Source organism: Macaca fascicularis, chromosome 9 (genome assembly GCF_037993035.2).
Source record: "Macaca fascicularis isolate 582-1 chromosome 9, T2T-MFA8v1.1".
Taxonomy (NCBI): Eukaryota; Metazoa; Chordata; class Mammalia; order Primates; family Cercopithecidae; genus Macaca; species Macaca fascicularis.
In genome coordinates this window covers 59,663,295-59,678,493 of record NC_088383.1, presented here as the reverse complement: position 1 = coordinate 59,678,493, position 15,199 = coordinate 59,663,295, and the positions used below count along the sequence as shown (strand labels likewise).

Below are 15,199 nucleotides of genomic sequence, written 5' to 3'. Positions count from 1 at the left end.
GTGAGGATCCCAGGAGAGACAGGAGGTGACCCTGTGGCGCCTCCCACCTGGCCCCACCCAGTCCCATGCTCCCCACTGGACCTGGAGCTGGGTACCCCTTGCACCCCTGCTACACCCAGAAGCCTGCCACGTGCCACTAAAAACACAACAGCGGAGATGCACGAGGCTGCACCTTGAAAGAAAAGTGGTGAAAAGCAACAGCGGCTGAGTTCCTCGCTTGTTCAGACCAGAGTTCCCTCGACATCCCGCCTTCCCCTTTGATATTCAGATGCATTTCATCTGAGTTTGGGCTCAGAGCATTTCAGTGGCTTGCCCCAGGCCTTCAGGCCTGGGTGTTGGGGCGAGAGCTTGAGTCTGTCCACATGTGACTTCAGACACTGCCCTGTCCACACCACCTCCCCATCCAGCCTCTGCAGTGGATTCAAGGGCAGCCCAGGAGGCTGGGAGCCCAGTCAGACCCAGCTGAGCCAGGCTGTATCTACTGTCTGGCCATGGGCATCCACTGAGGAGGCAGAATGGAGCAGGGGGCTGCTGGTCTCCACACCCCCAAACCCTGCCACGGGCAGGCATGAAGGGTCTGGAAGCAGCTCAGGGCAGTCAGGGCTGTTCCTGCTCCCCAGTCCAGACATGTGCACATAAGCAGGCATGTATGAACCCCAGGAGGAGGCCACCTGGGGCCTGGGTGTGCCCGAGAGTCCTCTGGGCTGTGAAGAAAGCAAGGAGAAGCAAGGCTGGTCAGCTGATAGGGGTGAGGGAGAGGGCACCTATGCCAGGCTCCCAGCGACAGCCTTCCCCAGGCTCCAGCGCCCTCTGCCTCTGCTGGAGGAGCCCAGAGGGGTCCCTGCTGCCCCTACCACAGCACCCCCACGACCCCCTCTCACATACACTCAGGGCTTGTCCCTGGACTCAAATGACCAACATCACCAGGAAGCCCCTTCCCAGCCATGGGCACTGGCAGTGCTCTTTGCCTTTGAACCCTCATGTGCTCTGCACCCTGTGAGGCTGCTTTTGACCTCCCTGCGGGAGCACAGTCAACTCCCCTTATCCACTAGGATACACCCAAGATGTTTCCAGCTGCCTGCAACCCCAGATAGTACCAAGGTAGCCTACATATAATGTGTCTTCCTACACATACACATGTGCTTCGCTATGATGAAGTTTATACATTAGGCACAGTAAGAGACTAACAATAACCGATAAGAAAATGGAACAATTATAACAATATACTGTAATAAAAGTTATTTAAAACATGAATTGTTTATTTCTAGAATTTTCTTTTTATTTCTTTTTTTTTTGAGACGGAGTCTCATTCTGTCATCCAGCCTGGAATAGTGGCGTGATCTCTGCTCACTGCAACCTCCGCCTCCCGGGTTCAAGTGATTCTCCTGCCTCAGCCTCCCAAGTAGCTGGGACTACAGGTGTGCACCACCACGCCTGGCTAATTTTGGTATTTTTAGTAGACAGGGTTTCACCATGTTGGCTAGGCTGGTCTCAAACTCCTGACCTCAAGCTATCCATCCGCCTCAGTTTCCCAAAGTGCTGGGATTACAGGCGTGAGCCATCACGACCAGCTATTTCTGGAATTTTCCATTTGACATTTTGGACCTTACCAATTGCGATGCAGGGGCCAAGGGAAAACTTTCCCTTATCTGAAGGGTCACTGAAAAGTCAGCTCATAAAAGCAGATTAGAAATGGAATACACATTCACTAGCATGCATGGGGGAAATCAGAGTGACTGCCCCACCACGAAATGGGGTACAGATGCAATGGGGAAATGCGGGTGATTTCAGGGGGCCAGTAAATGATTTTCAGGGGAATTCAGTGGGTTTGAAGAACACACGGTGGCCTGGAACAAAGTCTGTTGGGCTCACACAGCAGACAACGGTTTGCAAAACCTGTCCAGGTGTGTGAGCAGGCTTCAGTCTTTCTCCCTGTGACATGAGTTCAGTCAGAGAAAACTCTGGGAAGGGACCAGGGGTCATCGTTTTCTTCTTTGGTGGGTCCAGACTTTAGGCAGATGATGGACTTCACGGAACAACTTCACCGTATGATTGGGAAGAGACAAAGGGTTGAGGGGCCTGGGGGAGCCTGGTCGGAGAGACCTTAAGGCTTCTTCAGTTCAGAATGTCACAGCACTATATATTGGGGTATTGGTTTCTGAGCCCCAACAATGGGTAACTGAAACTGCAGAAAGTGAAATCACAAATTAGCTGGGCATGGTGGTGCACACCTATAATCCCAGCTACTCAGGAGGCTGAGGCAGAACCGCTTGAACTTGGAAGGCAGAGGTTGCAGTGAGTTGAGATCCTGCCATTGCACTCCAGCCTGGGCGACAAGAGCAAAACTCTGTCTCCAAAAAGAAAAAACGGAAAAAAAAAAATGACACCACAGCAAATGGGAGTGGGGGGGGCAATGGTAATTTGGTAATGTGCTTCCTCCTTCTGCCTGCCCTTGTCTGAGAAGCCCCGGTGCCCTGGACCCTCTTACAAAGTCCACTGCTGCCGAGTGCTGGGCACCCTTCAGCCCATTTAATCTTCACAAACACACTTTGGGGAGATGCTGTGATGTAATGGGGACGCTGAGGCTCAGAGAGGTGAGGGGCTTGCTCTAAGAGTATATGAACCCAGGAGGTTTGACTGCAGTGCCTGCCACTAAGGCCACACGGAGCTATCACTACCATCATCTGCTGGGGACTGGCTGTCTCTCCCCACAGAGCCTGCTCCCTTCCTGTCCAGTTCACAGCTCATTGCCCATGGGACCCAGAACCCAGTGGCACCAGCAGCCTGTGATAAACTGGAGTGCTCAAAGGCGTGCCTGGCTATTGGACACTACTGGTGGGATTCAGGAGGGCTGGCAGGGCTGCGGCTGGCCAGGCAGGGCAGGGCTGAGCTGGGCTCCCCAGAGTGCCCCAGGCATCGATCTGGCCACTCCCAGGGCAAGGCCAGGCTCTGGTCGAGGAGGGGCGGGGGCTGGGAGGACTCTTGTTGCCACTTTGTTTTGCCTGAGACCCGCTCCCTCCCCTTTCCTCCACCTAATCTCATGGCTTGCCTCTTCCCTTTGCCCAGGATTGACTTTATCTCCATTAATCCATACCCAGCGTGTGTGTGTGTGTGTGTGTACAGGTGCACATCCAGACACCTCCCTCTAGGGGCTGACCCTGCACCACTAGAAGCAGGGTATGTGCCAGCAGACTGGGCCTGGGTGGCAGGGGCTTTCTAGCGCTCCAGAATAGGGGAGACGCCACCAGAGGTGCAAGAAACAGCCCCAGACAGGAAGCGTTAGAGAAACCCAGAGAGGCAGGGTGGGTGAGCACTGGTCTCCAGGTCCTGAAGACCGACTCTGGAATGGGAGTACACCCAGCTTGGTGGGGCCTGACCTGCGCCCCCTTGTATGCCAGGGGAATGTATCTCACAGGCTATTTTGCTGCCCCCAGGGATGACCTTCTCCACTCTGGCCCAGATCCCTAAGTCCCCTCCTAACAGTCACAAGTTGTACCCTAGAGCCTTGCCTGCCCCATCTCAGGAAAGGTGACCTGAAAGGCCCAAGCTTATTCCTGCCCTCCCTGAGCCATGCTTTCTGCCCAGCTTCCTCAGGCTTCAGTGACTGATGGCAGTCTCCTTGCCTGGGCTGCACAGGCACACTGCCCTCTCCCCCTTGGGGTTGCATGGTCTGCAGGTGCACACTCCTATGTCTCGCCCTCTCAGGGGAAGGATTTACCAGGCCCTCTCCGTCTGCATCCACTGGATTTCAGTGGCTACAGGCAGAGAGCCAGTCAGCAGTGCCCCTGCAGGTGTTTGGGGCTGGGGGCTCTGACGTTGCCAGAGCCCTAGGGTTGACAGGCACCTAGGCAGATTCGAGGATCCAAGTCCCTGCCACGTGAGTTTGGGTGAGGCTGACCTCGCTGCCTCAGTTTCCTCCTATACACTGATGCTATTAATAAAAATACCCATTTCAGGAGGTGGTTGTAAAGATTATACAAGAGACTGCAGAGTGTTAGGCAGCGCCTGGCACAAGACAAATGCTCAGTAAAAGACCGCTGCTGTCATTAATGTCAACACCAGCCCTGAGCTCCTGCCCTGGAGCTGACCCAGTGCTCACGCCCAAGATAAGAAAGGGAGGGCTGGGGCTGATGAGCTGGGAGGAGCTGTGCGCCCTTCTCCTGCCCCCAGCTCCTCTCTGGACCCCTGTCCTAACCCCTCTTCGGTCCCTGGTTCCCTCTGCCCCTTTCCCACGGCGGCCCGTCTTAGGTCAGGATGTGCTCCCTGGCCTGCGGACTCTGGAGCAGGGCCCGGCCACTCCCCGGAGCCTGTATGACGGGAACCGCCCCGCGTCCTCTCCCCTACGCGGGGCAGGCCGGCCCTGGGGCGCCTTAAAAACCGGAGCTGGCACTTGGCAGCGCCACTCTGGGCTGGATCCAACGTCGCTCCGGCTGCTCTTGACGACTCCACAGATTCCCCGAAGCTATGGCCAGCAAGGGCTTGCAGGACCTGAAGCAACAGGTGGAGGGGACCGCCCAGGAAGCCGGTGAGTACAGCGCGCGACCTAGGGCCCAGGCAGGGGCAGCTGCGTGGACGCGCAGGCAGAAGCGGCGGGTCTGCGCGGTCGGCAAGTTCGCGGACCGGCAGCTTGGCTCGGAAGGCTCGGTCCTCCACTGAGACGCAGGGGCGGGCAGGACGCCCACCCCGGTCCGCGGAGAGATGGTGCCCGGAGGGAGGCAGCGGAACAGAGGCTCCAGAGGAGCCGGAGCCGCGCTGCGGGCACTGCGGGAGCCCCTCAGAGGAGGACATGCCGGCTCTGGGCGGCCCCACCCAGGCCTCAGGCAAGGGTGAAGGTCCAGGTCCAGGACCAGGACCAGGGGCGGCCCGCCATCACCTCCACCCGCGCCCGCCACCAGAGGCTGCCCCAGACCCCAAAGGGCTTTGTTTCCACCCCATCCCCAACCCCGAAAAGTAATCGTCGCCTTACCTTTAAGTCCCCATCTGGCAAAGAAGGTCCTTAGTTCCTCCACCTCCAGCTCTCTCCTCCTTATTCTGGAGGTGACCCAGCTGCGGTGGGGGCATGGGAGATGTGAGGAGACCACTGCCTCACTGGGTGGGCTCTCCCTGTACCTAGCCCAGCCTTCCTCAGGACTACAGTTCCTTATCAGTCCTGCTCATATCCCAGTCAGGAGACAATATCCAAACCAACCCCTTCCTTCACCAGTGCCCCAGGGGAGGCCCACAGTTCTTCCCTTGAGACTAAAATGCTACCAAAGAAGCCTCCGTGTCAGCTTCTTTCCTTCTGGGCTTCACTTTTCCATTTGAGAGCTGGGTGCAAAGGATGGGCTGCTTTCTGATGGGTTAAATCGAGAGGAGGTTCCCAGGGGCCTCTCAGCACGCTTGCCTCACTAACCCTCTCCGAAGGATGGGGTCTGGATAAGGCAGGCCCTTTCCTGTTCAGCAGCAGGGACGACTTACCGCTCTGCAGGCCGGAGCCACCTGTCAGCCCACCGGGGGTTGGTGACTCCATTCCTGGCAGGCGGAAATGTGGTCCAGAGGAGATGGCCGGCCTTGGAAGTTTTGCCTCCTTCCTGCGCTTGTCTCCTAATGCCTTGAGCTGCCTGTCCACAGAGGCACTGGCTTTGCTTGTGTGCCGTCCCGGGCAGGCCAAAGGAGGGAGGAGGCAGTGAGAACCTGGCAAAAGTCCAAGCCCCAGGGCCAAGTGCATGAAAGGTGGGAATTCAGGCATCTGGGCCAGGCTTCTAGCCGCGAAGCTGTAAAAGGGGGCAGGGGTCTTCTGGGCTATGCTCAGCATTAGCCAACAGTCCAGATGCTAGCTGCAGCCTGGCCCTGCCCTGCCTTCCTTCCTCTGTCCAACATTTTCTCAGCAGCCCTGGAGATGGAAAGGGAAGCTCCTCCCCCACAGAGGAGGAGCTCAGAGTTAGAAATCAACAAAAACATCCCAGAGGCATGGAAAGGGATCCTGCCCCTCGGGCTGGGCGGCCCTGGGCCAGGGACTTCATCTCCATGGCATCCATCCCTTGGACCTGTACCACCGAATATTCTGGAGAACACATGAGGGGCATGGCAATGGTGGGGTACCTGTGGTCAGTGGTGCCTCAACAGGGGCTAAAAGCCACATCTCTCTGTTCCAGTGTCAGCGGCCGGAGCAGCAGCTCAGCAAGTGGTGGATCAGGCCACAGAGGCGGGGCAGAAAGGTCTGGTGGGGCTGGAGGGAGGCGGGCAACCCCAGCACACCTCCCACTGCCCCGCCCCACCCCGGCCCGGGGCCCAGGCACATCCTCTCCTATGCAGAGCCCTCTGTGCACAATGCCCCAAGCAGGTCCCTTGGGAGACCCAGGCCAGGCTAAACCTACGTGCACTGGTTCCCAGGGCCCTGCCTGACCTGCCCTCTCTCCTGCCCTTCCCCAGCCATGGACCAGCTGGCCAAGACCACCCAGGAAACCATCGACAAGACTGCTAGCCAGGCCTCTGACACCTTCTCTGGGATCGGGAAAAAATTCGGCCTCCTGAAATAACAGCAGGGAGACTTGGGTGACCCCCCTCCAGGCGCCATCCAGCAGAGCCTGGCCCAGACCTCCGGGCATCCGCCACCTCCTCGGTCTGCCCCCTCATTAAAATTCACGTTCCCATCCTGTGTTCACTTCATGACTCCTCGCAAGCTGGGCCCAGTCCTCCCATCCCAAGAGCAGAGCCACCATAGCTGAAGTCTTAGCTTCCCAAATTCGGAAATCCAAGCCAACTGTCTCAGGAATGTTTTCCATCCCGCCACTCGCCTCCCGACGCTCCCAGACCAGAGGCTCAGCCCCCATCTCTGTTACTGCCCCTCCCCCGCCCGACTCTGGAGCCAGCCCCCGCCCCTTATTCCCTGCCCCAGGATTCCGGCCCTTCCTGGGAGCCGGACTGGACTCGGTCCTCAGATCCTCGGAAGGCTCAGCTCTGGGCGGGGCAAGGAGCCCTGCAAGGGCGGGGGCCTCGGGAACTTCTCTCTGCCAACTGGGACTAGGGGCTGGGAACAGGGGAGACGACCCAGGGCCACGGCCCCTCGGGACTTCAGGCGGCCGGAGGTCGTGGGGGCGAAGCCGAGACGGGAGCCGGGCTTCCGGCCCTCGCTACCCCGTCTGGGCCCGCGGGTTGCCGCGAGCCGGTCCCACCCAGCGGTGAGTCATGGGGCAGGGCACGGGGGACGCTTTGTTGAGTGGGGCGCTGCCGCCCGGCGGAGTCCCGCCCTGACACTCCCCGGGGAGGGGCTTCGGGGCACGGGGCCGTGCACGTGAGAACGAAGCACGGGGGGCCGTGCACGTGCGCTCCTGCGCCAGCGTGCAGGAGACCCCCCTCCCTTCCACACCGCTTCCCTTCGGTACAAACTGGTAACCTCCGGCCCTGAACGGTTTTGTTGGGCGGGTCCCGGATGGACTGGGGTTCCCAACATCCCCCGGCACTTCACGCGCGCGGCCCCGGTACGGAGTATGCCCTGCCGGTAGGTGACTCAACGTGGCACTGGTTGAGCGCCGGATGAGGCCCGGCCCTGGGGTGGGGCGCAGGCTGCTGCGGCCCCTTCCTCCCAAAGCCCGTTACGCCCCAGCGGTCCCCTAGCGGTTCTTGTCCACCCGCTCCACGTCCTTACCCTGGCACCACCTCCACCCGCAATCGCCTCCTCTCCGGACTGCGCGCCCGTGGGCTTTGCGTTTCAGTTCAAAGGTACCGACTAGGCGGTGCTTTCCAGTTCTGGGGAGATTCAGCCAGCGGACTCAAGGCGCGCTCCCTGCCTTCTCTGGCCTCCCAGCAGGGGACGATGTCCCCAGTCTGGCTGCCAGCCCAGGTGCTGCAGTGCAGGTCTGCGTAGGAGATCGTTCCCTTCTCCAGTCTGAGATCTCCGGCGCGGAGCACGGGTCTCTCACCCTCACCCCAGGGCTGCCACAGTTCCACGACCGGTTACTTGTTGCTGACTGTCCCCAAAAGGTTTCTTTGTAAAACGTGGGAAAGTCCTTGAAGAGACACCTGGAGCAGTGTCGGGGTCGCTTCCAGGAGCCCCCGCCTCCAGGAGCAGGTCCCAGGGCCTGGAGAGCGCGCCTCGGGGCCACTCCAGGAGGCTGGTGGGGCTGGACTGGCAGAGCCCGGCATCCTTCTGGTGTGCATCATTCCCATGTGACGCAGGGATGAATCCCAAGGGACTTTTCACCTATTCTCCTTGTGAGTGAGCCCCTTAAGCTGACCCAGGTGCGGCCAAGGAGAGAGGTGAGGCCTGAGGCCAGAGTTCTTCTAGAAAAGACTTTCCTTGCCTTGAAGGCAGGGCATGGTGGCTCAGCCTGTAATCCCAGCACTTTGGGAGGCCGAGATGGGAGAATGGCTTGAGCCCTGGAGGTCGAGGGCGGCTGCACTCAGTCTGGGCAACAGAATGAGACACTGTCTCAGGAAAACACACACACACACACACACACACACACACACACACACACACACGCCGCCCTTCGTCTTCCACTGGACATCTTGTGGCAGGAAAGGATCCCTAGAACCAGCTACTTGCAACCGCAGGAGGAACAAGCCCGAGGAAAAGCCCACCTGCTGATTAGGGCAGAGCCTCCCAGACCTCCAGCCTGTTCCCACAACACCCTCTCCCTGTCCACCTCAGCCACCTTGACCTTCCCATCATGCTTCTGCTGCCTCGGTATCTTCACACCTGCTGCGTTTTCTGCCTGGCATACTCTCCATAAATCACCCTTGCCTATTGCTCTTCCAAACGTCAGGTCTCAGTGGCCTTGGGTGTGCGCGCACACGCGCACACACACGATGCATCAGGTCCCTAGTGACACATTCTCATACCCCCTGTACCTCCTTTTTACAGTCACAGTGAATTAATCCGTTGCCTTCATGTGTGCTTCTCCATGGTGGTGGTTCATGGGGCTATAACCAGTCCTTTCTCCTTTTTAGTGTATGCCCAGTGCCTTCCGCGGTGCTCAGGCAGCACTGGCTAAATGAATGCATGGAGGACCATCCTTTTGTTCTCCTGCTGGATGACAGTGACTTCTCATTTTCAGGTTCACCATGGAGCCATTTCTGCAATGCAGCCCCTTCCACATTGCCCCAGCCCCATGGAGCTGGCACTCCCGTGGCACTGTGCAATTGCCTGTTCCTGTGTGCCTCTGCTCCCCCAACACTAGGAGCCCTGGAGGGCAGGGCCAGGTGGGACTTGCTTTTGGACCATGTCTGGGACACGGAGGGTACACAGCCAGTGTCTCTGTAATAGGTCCTTTGCCTGATTGCAGGGCAAGTCCATACACCCAAAACACCGGTTTGCAGCAGAAGAAAGAGGTTTAATTGCAGGGCTACCAGACAAGATGGGAGAAAACCTCAAATCTCTCTCCGAGAAGTTTGGGGCTAGGTTTCGTAAGAGTTTTCGAACAAGCCAAAATGTGGAGATTTTTGATAGGTTCAAGAGTGCAGAGTGAAGTCATGGGGCTCGGGAGATGAAAAAACCCTGTTCTCATGATGATTAAGTTCTTCTGGGCTGTTCGAACTGGTTGGGGTCACTTGTTTCACTGGAATTTGGAATCTGAAAAACACTTTAGGTTGGGTGCGGTGGCTCCCTCCTGTAGTCCCAGTACTTTGAAGGCCAAGGTGGGTGGATCATCTGACGTTAGGAGTTTGAGACCAGCCTGGCCACATAGTGAAACCGTGTCTCTACTAAAAATACAAAAATTAGCTGGGTGTGGTGGTGTGCGCCTGTAATCCCAGCTACTCGGGAGGCTGAGGCAGGAGAATCGCTTGAACCTGGGAGGTGGAGGTTGCAGTGAGCCGAGATCGTGCCGCTGCACTCTCTAGCCTGGGTGACAAAGTGAGACTGTCTCGGGAAAAAAAAAAACAAAAACTGAAAAAACAAACAAAAAAAACGTTTTAAGCAATTCCTAAACGAAAGCATATGATTCTAACATCAGAAAGCCGAACTGTAGGAACAGTGGGGATGCAGATGGTCAGTATCCAGTGCCATGGGAAGTTCCATAGAAGGAATTTAGTCAAAGCACAGCCTCATTAATGCTTAATTATAGCTGCTAATGCTTAATTATCACTATATTTCTGTGTAGAATGCTTGTTAACCCTGTGAGGACAGCTTCACCAGAGAAACCCTTGGGAGCTTATACTGCCCAGGCTTGTCTCTACCAGGTTCATGGAGCAAGTGCAGCCCAGACTGGCTGAGGAGGAAGGACTGTGGCTACACTACACTTATTGGGTGTCAGTCAACTCTCCGGAGATCAGTTCTTCCATTAGCAGTGCCACAAATAATTCCTAATTATCCAAATTCCAGTTCCCCATCTAGCCCAACACACAGTCACTAATATTACATTGTGGTTCCACTTACAAATAACTGCACTTTCGGGTGGAGGTGTTCCCTTAAACCATTCTTTCTGGACGGTGTTCCTTCTTCCCTCCTCTTCTTCATCCCCATTTTCAGTCCGTAGGACGAGCTTCTTTGTATTTAATCTCCCAAACATCTACCCCTGGAGTTCTCAGCTTTGACCCCCATCAGACTACACATGAAGCAGGGTGCAGATTCTTCCACTTTCACCTCCTCTCCCCTTCTCTCCTTCCCCCCTCCTTTTTAAAAAATGCTGTTTGTCCCATTTCTACACTGTGAAAGCATGTAGATTCGCATTCCATTCCTTAGCCCTGAACCACACCTTTGTTTTTGTCTTGGATCTGCAATTGAAGATATTAAAAGCTGTTTGCCATTCCTGCGACTGAATATTTTCTGCTGTCTCTTGGTTGGTTAGAATTAGTCCTGCAGAGTCTTCTCTCTTTTTTTTTTTTTTACTTTGAGACGGAGTATCACTCCTGTTGCCCAGGCTGGAGCGCAACGGTGCCGTCTCGGCTCACTGCAACCTCTGCCTCCCAGGTTCCAGTGATTCTCCTGCCTCAGCTTCCGGGATAGCTGGGATTACAGGTGCCTGCCGCTACGCCCGGCTAATTTTTGTATTTTTAGCAGAGACGGGGTTTCACCATGTTGGCCAGGCTGGTCTCCAATGCCTGATCTTAGGTGATCCATCCACCTTAGCCTTCCTAAGTGCTGGAATTACAGGCGTGAGCCACCGCGCCCAGCCCAGAGTCTTCTCAAGAATGAAATAGTTACAGATGATAAATGTTTACAGAGATAAGACATCTGGTACTTGAGTTAATAATTTTTATAGCTGGGTAATGGGTCCATGAGGGTTCATATATATATATTTTTTTGTTTTTGTTTTTGTTTTTTGAGACAGAGTCTCACTCTGTTGCCTGGGCTGAAGTGCATGGCACGATGTTGGCTCACTGCAACCTCCGTCTCCTGGGTTCAGGCGATTCTCCTGTCTCAGCCTCCTGTCTCAGCGCATGCCTGTAGCTGGGATTACAGCATGCACCACCATGCCTGGCTACTTTTGTATTTTTGGTAGAGACAGGGTTTCACCATGTTAGCCAGGCTGGTCTCGAACTCCTGACCTCAGGTGATCCTCCCACCTCAGCCTCCTGAAGTGCTGGGATTACAGTCGGGAGCCACCGTGCCTGGCCCATTATATTCTATTTTTGTGTATCACATTTTCTATTTTTAAAAAGGTAAAAAAGTTAAAATAAAAATTTTTTTAAGAAAAGGACTTATGTGAACAGTATTCTGATTTTTAAATGTTTGGTTGGTATTGTTAGTCTGTAGCCTTTAGACTTTCTCCCTGGCTGGGTTTGAGGTTTGTGGCTCCCTCTTCAGCTTGAGTATCTTCTAGGCGTGGCTGCACTGCCTTCTGGCATAGAAGGTTGAGCAGGCCCTACATGTCTGATGCCCACTGAAATTTATTTTTTTAAATTTAAATTTAAATTTATTACTTATTTTGAGATGTTGCCCAGGCTGGTCTGTGTTGCCCAGGCCGGTCTCAAACTCTTGGCCTCAAGCAGTCCTCCCACCTTGGCCTAACAAAGAGCTGGGATTATAGGTGTGAGCCGCTGCACCAGCCCCCTACTGGAATTTTTTTTTTTTTTTTTGTAGAGACAGGGAGGGTCTGCTTCTGTCACCCAGACTACAGTGCAGTGGCCTGATCATGGCTTCCTGCAGCCTCAAACTCATGGGCTCAAGCGATCCTCCTACCTCAGCCTCCCAAGTAGCTGGGATTACAGGTGTGTGCCACCACGCTCCGCTAATTAAAAAATTTTGTTTTTGTAGAGATGGAGTCTCACCATGTTGTCCAGGCTGATGTCAAACTCCTGGGCTCAAGCGATCCTCCCTCCTTGGTCTCCCCACAGCACTGGGATTACGGGCGTGAGCCACTGTGTCCAGAGTGCCACAGGAATTTCTAATAAGCAACATGATATTTCTGGCTTGCTCTCTTTCTTTATGTTTGAAGTACAATAATTTTTCTAGAGTTTGTCTCAGTGATTATTGTTCTGGTTCAATGTTCCCTGGTGTGCAGCTTGCCCTTTGAATACTAATTCAAGGCTGGGCGTGGTAGCTCAGGCCTGTAATCCCAGCACTTTGGGAGGCTGGGGTGGGAGGATAGCTTGAACTCAGGAGTTTCAAATCAGACTGGGTGACATAGTGATACCCGATCTCTACAAAAAAATAGGAAAAGTATCCAGGTGTGGTGGTGCACACCTGTAGTCCCAACTACTAAGAAGGTTAAAGTGGGAGGATCCCTTCAGCCCAGGAGTTGGAGGGTGCAGTAAGCCATGATTGCGCCACTGTGCTCCCAGCCTGAGTGGCAGAGTGAGATCCTATCTCAGAAAAAAAAAAAAGTGTATACATATGTGTACATACATATGTGTGTGTGCATATATGTACCTGTGCATGTGTGTGTATGTGTATATATACATATCTACCCAGAAGACAGATTGTTGGATCATAAGTTAGCTCTATATTTAATTTTTTCAGGAATCTCCGTAGTGTTTTTCTTTCTTTTTTTTTTTTAGATGGAGTCTTGCACTGTTGTCCAGGCTGGAGTGCAGTGGCACGATCTCAGCTCACTGCAACCTATGCCTCCTGAGTTCATGCAATTCTCCTGCCTCAGCCTTCCAAGTAGCTGGGATGACAGGCACACACCACCACACCCGGCTAATTTTTTTTTTTTTAAGTAGAGGTGGGGTTTCACTATGTTGGCCAGACTGGTCTCGAACTTCTGACCTCGTGATCTGCCCATCTTGGCCTCCCAAAGTGCTGGGATTACAGGTGTGAGCCACCATGCCCGGCCTTCCATAGTGTTTTTCATAATGGCTATATCAATTTGCATTTCCACTAATGGTGTACGAGGGTTCCCTTTTCTCCACATTCTCACCAACACTTGTTATCCTTTGTCTTTTTTTTTTTTTTTTTTTTTTTTTTTTTTTTTTAGGAGATGAGGTCTCCTTGTGTTGCCCAGGCAGGAGTGCAGTGGCTGTTCACAGGTACGAACATAGCACACTATGGCCTTGAACTCCTGGGCTCAAGTGATCCTCCTGCCTCATCCTCTGGAGTAGCTAGGACTATAGGCGTGCACCACTGTGCCCAGCTCCTGCTTAATTGTGTTTTAAAATATTTGCTCTGTTCCATTGCTCAGCTTTCTTTTTTGGGAATTCCAAGTGTCATTATGAAGTTCTTTTCTTCCTACTTTCCATATCTGCTGTTGTCTCCCAAATACTGTGTATCTTTTTCATATAATTCCTTTTTTTCTTTACGTTTTCCATTTCTGTTCTGTAGGCATCTACTGTGGCATCTGCCTTCTTGTGCTTATCTGCCATTGTTTGTTTAGTCTTTTTTCTTCTATTCATTTCTGAGATATATTTCTCTTCTGCCTGCTCTTGCTGTCTGGCCATCTCCTCTCAGAGTTCTGGCAACTGCTTTACAGTCTTCCTTCATAACAGCTGTTGTTTATTAAGTGTCTTCTCTTCTTCCTAAAATTCATGTTGGAATGTTGACTATTCTTTTTCTATATTTAAAAATAGTATGTTTTTACCGTTGACTAGAAAAAAGGGAAGGGCAGAAATACATATCTATGGTATGCTGTCCTTTCTGTAAAAAAGAGAGGATGGGCTGGGCGCAATGGCTCACGCCTGTAATCCCAGCACTTTGGGAGGCCGAGGCAGGCGGATCACGAAGTCAGGAGTTCGAGACCAGCCTGGTCAACATGGTGAAACCCCCCGCCTCTACTAAAAATACAAAAATTAGCCGGGTGTGGTGGCACGTGCCTGTGTTCCCAGCTACTTGTGAGGCTGAGGCAGGAGAATCACTCGAACCCAGGAAGCGGAGGTTGCAGTGAGCCGAGACTGTGCCACTGCACTCCAGCCTGGGTGACAGAGTGAGAATCCATCTCCAAAGAAAAAAAAAAAAAAAGAGAGGATGAAAGAAAATACAATGTCTCTGTTTATTTGTATAAAGTGCAGGAAGGCCAGTCACAGTGGCTAATGCCTGTAATCCCAGCACTTTGGGAGGCCGAGGTGGGCGGGTCACTTGAGGCCAGGAGTTTGAGACCAGCCTGGCCAACGATGAAACACTGTCTCTACTAAAAATACAAAAATAAGCCAGGCATGGTGGTACATGCCTGTAATCCCAGCTAGTCGGGAGGCTGAGGCATGGGAATCACTTGAACCCAGGAGGCGGAGGTTGCAGTGACCCAAGATTGTGTCACTGCACTGCAGCCTAGGTGACAGAGCAAGACTCTGACTTAAAAAAAAATGCAAGAAGGATAAACTAGAAACTAAAGGGATTGCGGATTGGTTACTTATAAGGGGCAGGTGGGAAACGGGTGGAAAGAGGGAGGGAATGGGAACAGGCTAGCAGGGGTAAGAAGAGAGTGACAATTCTCTGAATATATCTTTTTTTGTGGTTCTCAGAACCATAGTAATGTTCATATACTCAAAATATAGACAAAACAATTAAAACCAACCAGAATATAGGGGAGGGAAGTACCCAAAATGGAATGCAAATACTAACAAGTGAACCTAACTCTACTACAAGTGAAGAAAATAACCACACTCAAAAGAAAAAAATCCAAGTAACCTTGAAAATCAGTATGTTGAGTGGATTCTGTAGGGTTAAATGCAGCAAACACTCTCCATAAATTCTGTAATCTAGTCAGTAAATATATGCTTTCTCATAGGATTGTGGGTAAGCAATTCTGAGACAACTTTATACAGTATAATTGAATGCGTAAGTAAGTGTATCATAAATAATAACTGGGTTTGTCACTCCTGGAGAAAGAAAAAACAGGGAACC

General features: G+C 53.3%; 3 protein-coding genes and 1 long non-coding RNA gene across 9 annotated transcripts in view; 2 read left to right on the top strand and 2 right to left on the bottom strand.

Moving 5' to 3' along the window:
• MMRN2 (multimerin 2) overlaps positions 1 to 5,485 on the bottom strand; it is a 32,200-nt gene extending 26,715 nt beyond the window's left edge. Inside the window, exons 1-2 of the mRNA XM_065520752.1 lie at positions 5,458 to 5,485; positions 4,967 to 5,046 (exon numbers count right to left, since the gene is read on the bottom strand). The gene's annotated coding sequence lies outside the window, so the exon portion shown is untranslated. The remainder of the gene's footprint in view (positions 1 to 4,966; positions 5,047 to 5,457) is intronic.
• On the top strand, positions 3,979 to 6,632 carry ADIRF (adipogenesis regulatory factor). Of its 2 annotated transcripts, XM_005565208.2 has the most exons (3): positions 4,399 to 4,525; positions 6,135 to 6,197; positions 6,412 to 6,632. In XM_005565208.2, the coding sequence occupies exons 1-3, from the start codon at positions 4,465 to 4,467 to the stop codon at positions 6,516 to 6,518; spliced, it is 231 nt and encodes a 76-aa protein (XP_005565265.1). In that variant the 5' UTR covers positions 4,399 to 4,464; the 3' UTR covers positions 6,519 to 6,632. The 2 variants fall into 2 exon arrangements, with proteins under 2 accessions (XP_073857752.1, XP_005565265.1); XM_074001651.1 differs by lacking the exon at positions 6,135 to 6,197 and having other exon boundaries at positions 3,979 to 4,525.
• Positions 6,633 to 6,893: 261 nt separating this feature from the next.
• LOC135965095 (arf-GAP with GTPase, ANK repeat and PH domain-containing protein 5-like) overlaps positions 6,894 to 15,199 on the top strand; it is an 80,651-nt gene continuing 72,345 nt past the window's right edge. For all 5 annotated transcript variants that reach the window (XM_065520770.2, XM_074001649.1, XM_065520769.2 and 2 more), the window contains exon 1: positions 6,894 to 7,160. The gene's annotated coding sequence lies outside the window, so the exon portion shown is untranslated. The remainder of the gene's footprint in view (positions 7,161 to 15,199) is intronic.
• LOC141407676 (uncharacterized) lies at positions 9,294 to 10,530 on the bottom strand. Its single transcript, XR_012417741.1, has 2 exons — positions 10,358 to 10,530; positions 9,294 to 9,868 (listed from the first exon to the last, which is right to left on the bottom strand). It is a non-coding gene; the product is annotated as an uncharacterized lncRNA (long non-coding RNA).